This window comes from Aplysia californica, unplaced genomic scaffold, assembly GCF_000002075.1.
Source record: "Aplysia californica isolate F4 #8 unplaced genomic scaffold, AplCal3.0 scaffold00004, whole genome shotgun sequence".
NCBI classification, from domain to species: Eukaryota; Metazoa; Mollusca; class Gastropoda; order Aplysiida; family Aplysiidae; genus Aplysia; species Aplysia californica.
Genome location: NW_004797274.1, coordinates 140,014 through 151,725, shown reverse-complemented (window position 1 = coordinate 151,725; position 11,712 = coordinate 140,014). Strand labels below are relative to the sequence as shown.

The 11,712-nt window shown below is 36.8% G+C and overlaps 1 protein-coding gene across 2 annotated transcripts in view; it reads right to left on the bottom strand.

The window, feature by feature from the left end:
- Window positions 1-464: 464 nt before the first annotated feature.
- Window positions 465-11,712, bottom strand: part of LOC101860291 — an 11,727-nt gene continuing 479 nt past the window's right edge. The window contains exons 1-6 of one of the 2 annotated variants that reach the window (XM_035968442.1): window positions 9,586-9,983; window positions 7,099-7,301; window positions 5,984-6,192; window positions 4,545-4,633; window positions 4,023-4,146; window positions 465-932 (exon numbers count right to left, since the gene is read on the bottom strand). In XM_035968442.1, coding sequence (XP_035824335.1) covers window positions 867-932; window positions 4,023-4,146; window positions 4,545-4,633; window positions 5,984-6,192; window positions 7,099-7,301; window positions 9,586-9,836 — 942 coding nt within the window. In that variant the 5' untranslated portion in view covers window positions 9,837-9,983 and the 3' untranslated portion in view covers window positions 465-866. Of the gene's footprint in view, window positions 933-4,022; window positions 4,147-4,544; window positions 4,634-5,983; window positions 6,193-7,098; window positions 7,302-9,585; window positions 9,984-11,712 lie in introns of those variants that run through there. The other variant, XM_035968446.1, reaches the window with a different exon arrangement.

Sequence of the window (11,712 nt, the reverse complement as noted above, 5' to 3'; positions counted from 1 at the left end):
GACTAGCAAAATCTTGAACAGCTGTTAAGTCTGCTCACACTAAAGATGTTAAACAAAGCTCAGGTGGCTTACTGACAAAACAGAACCAAACTAACTGACAACATATCATTCAATAATTCTTATTTTATGCTTTGAAAACTACATAACAGATGAAAATTTCCTGTTGGGGAAAATCATAAAGTTGGTCCATTCTTAGTTATATAATATGAAATGTTTCATCAACATCAACAACAGCATGCATGTTTTTTGTTGAAAAAGTTCCTTCATACTTCTAAAACGAACCCACATCCAGAGAAGATCTATCCTAATACTGTGTTTCAAGTGACCACAACAAAATTGATACAACATAGTCAAAATGACAGTCTATGAAACCCAATTGAAAGCAGTCTTAAAAGAGTCTGTTTAAAAGTCAGGGCTTGGTTTTCAAAGCACATAGCAAATTCAGAAATTTCATCTAGATCTACCTGAAATCAAACTCCTGAAAAGTCCCACTTCCGAACTGGAACTAAATGAACGGACACAAAATCTTTCATTGAACATTACTTTCCCCAGGCATACACCTGTGAGGTTTTCATTCTAACATTAAAAACAGTAACTTTCACACTGCAACTCTAGAGTGAGTTCCTTGCATGCTCGGATAAAATTTGTTTCTTAAGATACAATGTATTATTAAGGCATTAAAATGATATGGACACTTCACATATGTGTAGAAAAAGCACAAAGCTCGAGGGAAAATCGTTGTTTTTTCACACAAAGTGTAATTAATGCATTAAAATGTATGAACACCTCAAATGATATGCATATAAAAAATAACAAACTCATCATCAACAAGGATTGTGCTAACGTGTAAGTAGAAGGCCTCAGTGCTATATTTGGTCATATGTGTTTGTGACAGGTGTCCTTCCACAACAGAAAAAGAACTGACAGCCATCCTGTAGAGAACAAAAAGAGCAAAGAATGAATATTTTTTAAAATGTCTATTGGCTCATGGTGGAATTAAAAGGATAAAACGTTTTCAATAACAATAAAGAGAAAGCAACTAAAATCATCCCCAAGTTCTGTACTAGGAAAAACAGCCAAATGAAAGTCTTCTTGTTCATTCTCCTCCTTATTAATCAAAATACAAGTCCTATTTTCTCTGTTGTGATTTATATCCGGTGTGCATCGTATGAAAAAATTTTGAAGGCTTAAAGAATGATTTGACTCAGACATTCACATTATGAGAGTTTATAAATCATTACCACTGAACAAGAACTCATTCACACCTAAAACACACCATGCACACAATAAGAATAAAAATGCCTAGTAAAACTGTCCAAGACTGTAAAACTGTAACAACCAAGAGCATTTCGAATACCATTTACCAGCATCATTTGAGACAAATGCTTAATTCTTAGTTACCGCACACCAGTTCAGATGCTGCATTATCAGAACCATTTGCTCAGTGTGTCAGCTGAGCTGATGCACAGCATGGCTCACTTGTTTACCTCCATAACAAAAATCTTTGAAACCCCAAATAATCCTTGTTATCTGTAATTTGTTTTAATAAGAGTTTTACGGCACTTGCAACACAATAAGGTCATATGAGTGCCGAAGATTAGAGGTGTTACAAGAGAGTAACAAACATAAAAATGAAGAAGGAGAGAACACGACGATAGATGTTTGATAGGAAAGAAGGAGCAAACCATACCAGAGCACCCACCAACCACCCACTATCTGTAATTAAACTTGGGATAGTTGAACAAGAATAATTCAGTAGCTTGAGATCAATTTGCAAGAATAATGCCACTAATAATGTTGTTTAAATCACCTTTCATAGAGTTGTCATAAAATTCATCACTACTTTGCTCCTCAGCTGTTTGTATCCATATATTTATATTTGCATTTTCATTCATACAAAACTCACATACGTTGCCAATTACAAACAAATAGTTATGTTCAGTGTTTTGAGCATTCGTTTAAACTCAGTTTGACACGAACTGAAGGTTATATTTATATAGGGGCAGAGTTATTGGGACATTTGTGGTGGACAGTCAGCTCAAAATTAGACCGTCAGCATTTTACTCTTGCCAGTCTACCATTGTCACAAGCGTAAAAAGTACAGTAATTTTTTAAATTTCAACATCAAATCAATTTAAATTTGCTAGATATATCCATAATCGGATTACATTGCTGAGAAATAATTTATCAATTTTAAGTTGAAACTTCAATTACATAATTTAAGTGAACACATTTGTATTGTCAGTCATTATTTTATTTTATTTTGTGTTTCGTACCAACACAAAATTCACATATTGCACATTACAAGTATGTACCCTTTCACAAATAGCACATTGCAAATGTGTAACTGTATTTATTGCAGTGAGTATTATTTCCTACCAAGTTTGGTGTTTATCTTATGCAAATAGGTTTAACATTGGCTTTTGGTGGAGTTGTAGGGAGATTTATGATACATAAGTCATTTGAAAACTGGATGAAAATATGGGCAGCGCAAATGATGAAGAAAAAAAAAGAAGTTAAGAGACACATTTTCTATTTTTACAAGTTTTCTGACAATGGCTCTTTGAGATCTATGAGAGTCAGAAAGGGTGTTTTTTTAAAGTTGTTAGAGATTATAGAAGACAGTATAGTATGACACAAAAATCCCAAACAAGAGTATAAAACGAAAACCTGTGCGGAAGGCAGATCTCGATGGCTTACACAAGCCTTAATTACTCATCCTCATACAGGGTGACTAAAAAAAAGAGGTCCCATTGAAAGGACAATAGCTCAGTCCATCTTTGCATCAATTTCAACTAATCTTCACGCATATAAAATTTAACCAAGGGCCTGGATGTTAATCATTGTGAAAAAAATCCACAATGGTGTTCACAAATAATTAATTCTTTAAAATTTCAACTAAAACAATAAAATATACAACATTTTATAAATCAACCCTCATAATATTATTTTCATTAAAGATTAAACTAAATTTATTTAAAACAGACATTGCAATAGACAGGGTGTCTAAAAAGAGGACCCATTCAGAGTTGTTTATTAGACAACATCCACAGAAACTTCCCTCAAACAATCAGTTGTTTGTTTTAGTAGAGTGTTTATGGCGCTCACAACTGCATAAAGTCATAAGAGCGCCAAGGGGCGGATGTCAACAGACAAGTCCATACAGAGAATCAGGCTTTCTCTGCTCACCTCTCTAGCTTCAACAGCACAAAGTCTGCTTCGACTATCACTATCAAGGTACCCCGCAAATTGTGGGTCACAAGAGTGTGACAAACATACAAAAGAAGAAGAGGAAAAATGACAACAATAAGGATCAGGAAATAAAAAGCAGCAGTTCCCCATTGCAGTTCAGGCACAGTTATGAGCATGACATTGATGAATCAGCCCATTTACAATTCCCCCCTTTGGGAAAGGCCTAGAGACACTTCAGTCAGTAGCACCGCCCCGGGGGGTATCAAGCAATCAAACAGCTGAAACTTAATGTTGAGCAAAGAGCGCACAGAAACAACCCAAGAACACACCATTGAGTTTTTCAAAATGTCAAGGGCGTATATATCTGATTGCATTTTTTGTTGTTTCATACAAGGTAACAGCACAATTTGATCACCTTATAAAACTTTTTCATTGTTTATTTTTTTTCGTCACTTAGTATGACTCTTCTTTATAACTAAGCAAAACAGTTCAGACACAAAGATTTAGAAAATGTCCCATAATATAGCCACCTATCAAGATAGAGACAATCTGAAATGTACATAATTTTAACTGTGATTCCCATCCCTTTGCAGTCTTTTAAGACAAAATCTAACTCTATCTTTAACAACTGTTGCTGCTCTAGAAAATTTATCATTCATTTAATTCATTCTGTGAAACTTATTCACCACTGAGTAAATCATTCACCTTCTTAAGATGCACAGATTGGACCAAGAACCTATTTTAAAAGCAGCAATCATAACCGCATCAATGACAAAAGCAGATGAGCCCTGAGAGTAAAAGTAACATTTTTTAAAAATTAAAAAATTTACCATAACATATACTGGAAGCATCGTCCAGAATTTTGAATGCGGAACAATTTGTGAACCTGAGCGCCTTCTGGAGATGTTGACCATTGAACCAAACACAAAATACAGTATGGAGGAGACCAGAAAGCTGCAAAAAGAAAACTCAAATTAGACGTACAGTCAACGTAGATTACAATTCGAAACAGCCTCTTCCTCTCTTTAAAACCAAACAGAAAAGACATTACTTATCTGCTTATGACACTTAGATACAGAACATTCTAAATATAATGCTAACCTAGATGTCAAAACATTTCCTATTTGCAAAACAAAACAGATGATCTGATTTCATGAACATCTTGCGAATGTGACAGGAGTGGGCTATAATGTACTGACTTTTAAAACACTAAAACAGAGTAAAACTCACAGAGAATCTATAACTCGTCTAGCCATCAAGCCTAGGGACAAAATTGTCTAAACACATTAGCCGTTAAAAGAAAGCAACACCTACGCACAGTCTCAGGCAGTAAAAACTTATCTGAAACTTACATCACTATCAAAACTGTGCCTGCACTTAAACTCTTTGGGGAATTAGAGCTCCGTCTACAAGCCCCAGCAAAATCAAAGGTCAAGGTCATCTGAGAAAAGAAAAATTTCATTTTGAAAACAGACCTCAAGTAAGAATAGGTTTTATAGGATTCACTTCATGATAATCTAATTTAAACTGACATCGGAAAAACTAAAAGCAATTTTGAGTCAAAACAAAAAGAGTCACTCTAGACAAAAAAGGAGACAATTGAAGCTATTTCCTGGCTCTAAATATTGATTTATGGTCAGTATATGGAACAAAATATTTTTAATATTCTTCACAAATAATAGTAAGGCTTGCCTGTAGAGTGTGGACACTTTTTTTTAAAAACATACTACATACATTGTTTCCAGTATTGATGCAAAAAGATAACATATCTGGGCACTTTTATCTTTACATCCATTCTTTGAACTCAATGATCAAATAAGTGGTTGCATTTGAACATTCTGCTAAAATTAAAGATCACATATAAAAAGTGAAATTGACCAAACATGATAAAAATGATCCTGCTGTTTTAAGAAAACAGAATTTTATTACACGAAAGTCACCCCTAAGATCCTGCCCTGAGTGACCACATTCGATAAACATCCCGCATTTCAGATCATAATATTCGGAACAAAACCCCCAGGGAGCACAGCTGATCAACCAAGCAGCGATAATTTGGGTCATTTTACTGCCAATTGCGTCACAGATCATTCACTCTCGTGAATGTGATCACATCTCCCTTGTAAACCTTGATGAGTGGGTACAGAGTTTGCCCCAGTTGGGATGAAGCTGAGATGTGAACTCGTCAATGCATTTGTTTTTCCCAAACAGGGCCCTTGCATTTGGGCCTATTGCTTGAATTTACTTATCATGTTTGGTGGGTAGGGTCTACAAGGCTGAATCGGATGAGACCACATTGAAAAGCAAACTCTGTGCTTCATTTTCATGACCATTCTCTGCGCCCAAATTTGCTAGATAGTCTGGATTTTAATTGGTGCAGTTACAATACAATGGTAAGCAACGACATGAGAGGGGGACTCAATCAGAGATGGAAAACTATAACTGTTGGACAGGGGTGGAGCAAACGGATCAACATTAATCTTTATTGAGGCTGACGATTGGATATGTGAAAATGGCACACCTCCTGCCATTGTGATTGGTCATCAAAGTTAACAAATCCTTGTTCACCATAAGTCATAAACCCACACAGGGGTCATGTCAGTTCATTTCAAAATAAAGAAAGATCATTTCACTGACTGTGGGCCTGACCATGATTCCCCCTGAATTCTCCACCAATATGAATTAGCTATGATACCATTCACCTGAGATCCCCAATATTCCTAGCTCCAAAGCACCAGGATCTTAGGCAGAGACTACTGTAATAGTAATATATAAAGAGCTAAATGTGACCTACAAGGCAATTATTTTGATCAAAATGAACTTTCTTGGGATCTGGGGCTATCCTAACCGCCTTAGTAGCAGAACTGGAGACAAGCCAGTGTGCTGAATGATTGCACTGGAAGGCAACAGTAGTTGCTAGGTTACAAGCTCCTCCAGCAAAAGTCTGGTAGGGTCCACCATTTGGAAAATTGGCTTGGAAGCCATCAGAAGCTTGAGGAGGTTCTAGGGAAAGATCAGAATTTCTGAATTATGGATGGGAACGAGCATTGCTTTACACTTACTTACATAAAAATTTATCATAATTGCAAAACGATTAGTTTAAGTAGTAGCGTTATTTTTGCTGATTGGTAAAATAAGAGGCAAACTTATACATAAATTGCATATTCTGCAAAAACTGGACGACCAAATATTTCTCTTGACAGGCTGCCACTGTCATCTCAGTGAAATTAAGAGCTGCAATCTTGTTATTTGAGAATCATATCATGACAAATTTATGAACATGCATGTGTACATTCATAATTGGATGTATATTACAGAAAAAATATTTAGGCTGAAAGCTAAGTTACTCATTGTATTGACATGTGGACAGATTTGTATTGTCTTTTGTTTGTTTTGTTGCATATAATGTTTGTTTCAGGTTTTTTAAATTCCAGTTCAGCTTAAATTATATTACACAGTTATAATGAGTATTGCAAGGAGAAATCATTTCTGCTCATTTTGGTATTTATTTCATGCAAACAGTTTACATAGGAGCAGAGTTAAAGGGAAATTCATAATGGATATATCTGCTGCAAACTGAGTCATAAAATTTGCTCCGAACAATCATGGAACAGCCTACCACACATTGAAAGTTAAACAATCTCAAAGCACAACACGCCCCAAAACATATCATGTATTAAATATGCCAATGAAAAAAAAATTGTGATAAAATTGGTTGAGTTTTTTTTTAAAGCAATATTTCTGTATCAAAAGGAGAAAACAGTTAAAATCACTTAAAATTTGCAATAGATACCCATCATTGTATTTCATTCACTGACTCCTTTTTTTCATCTTACACCTGCTGTCACCTACGCACCTGTCACCTGTGCACCTTTTAATATTACTTAATCAAGAACATTGAAATCTTACTTGTAGCATTGAAAGGGTTTTCAGAGAATCCACCTACGCTGAGGTTTCCCTGCGTAGAGGAGTGGCAAACAGAGTCATTGGCACAAGGAAGGTCAATGCCCAGTTTATGGCAAAAGGCCATGTGCACGGTGCAAGAATCCGGGGAGCCAGCTGTGGCATTCAAAGGCAGGCAGTGCTCCTTTTGAAGAGTAACTGACCATATTCTACAAAGAAAAATTAACATATATTGATTTTTTTTTTTTTTTTGAGCTTCCATAATTAAACCTTTCAAATTTCTTTCCAATTCTCTGCAAGACATTCAGTGAACAGCATTCTTTTAATTTATGTGCATTATAAATCACTAATTAAAACAACAGGAACACACAAACAACACCACGATATTCAATCACTTAATTGACTAACATTCAAACAAACAAATTATGTCCTTCCATATATATATCCTGGTTGCTCACTGGTCCCATGAGATCATAATTTAATTGCAAACATCCCAATCTACACAGTTATTATATTACCTTCTAAAACTGTCCAAAAAATGCCTTTTCACGAGGCCCATATAAAACTCTGTAAATCCTCCACAAATTTCTTCTCCTCTCACACTCAAACAGCAGTATCATCAGTAATGAATCTAATGTTAGCCTTCTATTGAATGGCAAGGAAGTGGCTATTCTCGCCGCGGGTGAGAATAAAAATATTGCCAGCGTTGGCTATTCTCACCAGTTGTGAAACAGGAAGATCTGTTTTTCCTAATTTCTGAATACTGTCTATCGGTGTGGATGATCAAATTGACTAAAACCAAGAAAAAAAAGATGTTATAGCACAAAAGTAAACTAATCTGGTCGTCTACAAAGATGCTACGGCTATTTGTGAGGCGTGCTGACAAAATGAGTTACTTCTCGCAGTCCACAAATGGAGATATTGACCAAAAATTGACATTATAGGGTCAAAATTGTAAATTTTCTATAGATGCCATATTCTTTAAGTATAACACTCCTTATATTTCATATCTATAAATTGTAAAAACTTCACCTATAAGTGTGATGTATCTATTTCCTTAAGGCCTGAATCCGAGAAGTAACTCTTTTTGTCAGCACGCTTCACATTTCACTTTTCGAATCGAGCCGAACTACGCCGGTCGCCATTTTGTTTTGCTGGAAGTTCTTGCTACTCCTTCTCTCTCTCTCTCTCTCTCTCTCTCTCTCTCTCTCTCTCTGTCTTTCTCTCACTGCCAGCAGACAAAATTGCGCGCTTTCAACACAAGAGCGCTGCAACATTTGTTTACACTGGTATCACGGTGAACGCACACCGGGTGAAAATAGCCAAAAGGTTCAACTGCGCTATTCTCACAACGGATTGATCCTACTCCTTCTCCAAACCAACATGCCAACATTGGACTGGACATACTGGGCACATTAGACTGGAAATAGGAGCTTGGAGTCAGCGACGTGGAATCGGCCGGGGAGAACAATTTAAATTAAACAACTTAAGTTAGAAGTAGTAAAAAAGCTCAATTTCTAAAAGGCCACCGGGGTGAGAATATAGCGCAGGCGAGCCTTTTGGCTATTCTCACCCAGTGTGCGTTTACCGTTATAGCCTAGGCCAACCAGCAAAGCGTTCATCCTGAACCATAGAATTCTGCACTGTGATAACAGAATTGTAGAATTCTGTGCCGTGAACTAAATTTCCAGTGCTCTTGTGTTACTACTGTTAGCCTGAAAGCGTGCAATTTTGTCTGTGGGCAGTGGAGAGAGAGAGAGAGAGAGAGAGAGAGAGAGAGAGAGAGAGAGAGAGAGAGAAAGAGAGAGAGAGGAGTAGCCCGAGAACTTCCGGGCTAAACAAAATGAAAATGGCGACCCGCGTAATTCGGCTTGATTCGAAAAGTTAAATAGCCGTAGCATCTTTGTAAACGGACAAATTAATCATTTACTTTTGTGTTTTAACATCATTTTTTAACTTTATTTTGGTAAATTTGATCGTCCACACCGACAGACAGTATTCAGAAAGAGACAGAGAGGAGCGAGACAGAGGGGGGAGGAGTAGATCTAGCGAGAGCTTTCGGGCAAAACAAAACGGCGACCCGCGTAGTTCGGCTCGATAACCATAGAGCATGATCTTTGTAGACGATCAAATTAGCTTACTTTTGTGCTATAACTTTTTTAAATTTTGCATTTTTGTCAATTTGATCATCCACACCGATAGACATAAAAGTATTCCGAAATTAGGCCAAAAACAGGTCTTGTTTCACACCGGGTGAGAATAGCCAACGCTGGCAAGTCTCACCCAGGGTGAGAGGTTGATCATATTTTTTATTCTCACCCGCGGTGAGAGGTTGATCGTATTTTTTATTCTCGCCCCAGGAGAGGATATAGCCACTTCCTTTCTAAACTGTCAACTCAACATTCACTAGATCTAGATCTAGATCTTACACTCTACATACAAGGTTCACAACACAAGAAGCCCAAAATAAAGATCAAATTAAAAAGTACATACGTGGATGTTAAGTTGTAATAGTCGTAATTGATAATCGAGCACAGAAAAACAAAAGGAGTATTAAAATTTTTTGAACTTGTTGTAGACCTCCTATTAATTAAATTACCTCTAAGACTAAAACTATCGCTACTTTCGCTACTTTTACTTTTACATTCATCAACTTTGTAAAACAAAAGGATGGTGCATGTCAAGGCAACTGATCTAAGAAACAGTTGATTCATGTTCCCAAAAATACATCCAGGTGTCTGCATCTAGGTCTGCTTTTTAAAAAAATATGATTTATTCCGACGAGTTAACTGTAAAGAACAGAGTTTTCCTACTCTACGTTTGCTTTTCCACACAGCGACCTAACACAAACATCAACACTGCCATATTTGAAGTCATGTGACTTTTTTGTTTACAAATAGCGATGTATATTCGCATTTATGACAGCAATTCTAACAACTATCAATCCGTATTAATATCCTAATGACCAGTCGCAATATTTGAAAATGTACATGTACACATCATGTACATTATAATGTATATTGGGGGCTATGGTTTATTATAATATGTTGTTGTTTTTTTAATGCCTCGCCTGCATGCTCGCTAAACATTGCCTTTAGCAAAACATGAACCAAGAGAGTTTACAGTAATACTGTAAATCATCTCTGCAACAACCCAGAGCGTAGGGCATTAATTTTGATGCCATGTTTTATAACTTTCGACCGTCGTTTTATTGATCCTCTCCAGAAATTTGATTATTGTTTTACAATGGCATTTTGTTCTATTTCATTTTTTTTTCAAGCAAATGTTATCAAGTCTTACTCAGAGACACAACCCAGTGATCATCCAACTAAACGAGTGTCACCGACACACACTTGCTAATACATAATGTATTATTATAATGAGCCCTCATAAACCACGCAGTCACAAAATGTTGGAAAGGTTGGGGGGGGGGGGGATACTTTTTTTATAAGTATTTTACGGAGCTCGCAACTGCATAAAGTCATATATGAGGGTGCGGGACAAAGTGAACATTTTCTGTTTGGTAGGAATTAATTTTGAATTTTGCCATGGTGGCCGCCGGAGCCTATAATATAATAATATACGCTCTTATCGATTTTGGACCACCATTAATTAAGGGATCTTTAACGTGCACAACATGCACACGGAGGCCTCCGAGATTTTTCGCCTTTATCCGAGAAAGCTATGTGTTAGATCTTATATACCTACCCTGAAATCTGGTGTGAGGCCGAAAGACAGCAGGAATTGAAGGGGCCAGTGGCAGTAAAGCTTGCCTCAGAAAGAGTCAGGAGCCCAGATTCGAGGAGGAGCAAACTGAGGAGGTGGAGGGGGCAGAAAGTGGAGACGAACGCAGCTGACTGACGGCATAACATGGTTAGAAGCAGGAAAGGAGGTGAAAAGCGAAAATTTTAGAGAATTAAATTTTAAGTCGTTGTCGGGGTTCGAACCCGGGACCTATTGAACGAGAGGCAAACACAGTAACCTCTAAACCAAGAGAGCCCCAGAAGATTATAAGGTGCAAGTTCAATTAAATGAGAGAAAAATGAGCATTGTATACCTTGATCTAGACAAGAACCATGGGTAAAATAATGTATACTTTTTTAAAAATACATATTTAAATAAACAAGGAAAAAAACAATACGTACAGGCCTAAATAGAAAGTTTTGCAGGGAATTATGTCATCTTCTTATCTTGCAATTGCATAAAGACAGGGATCTTGACTTATAAAGTCATTCCCACTTTATGGCATATCCCAGCCTCATTTAGTAATTACCCAAGAGGGCGTAAACAAGATCTTATAGTAATTACGGTAACTGACATCTTACTGATGCCAGACGTGTGGCTCATTATAATTCCTGCTTATATATGAACTGTTCGTACTAGACATAGTTTAAACGCCCAATAAAATATCATGTCGTTGTGATAAAGCTTGAACGGTACGCCTATACTGGAGAAGATTTAATAATTGATGGGCCTATCATTTAGATTCTGTGCCGAGATATTTAATGTGCCTAGGTTAAGTAATGACAACCCCAAATTATAGCACTACGTACGTAGGCCTAGCTAACACTGAAACGATTTAGGTGGGATCGGATCTAGGTGGAGAGTACGGAAAATAGT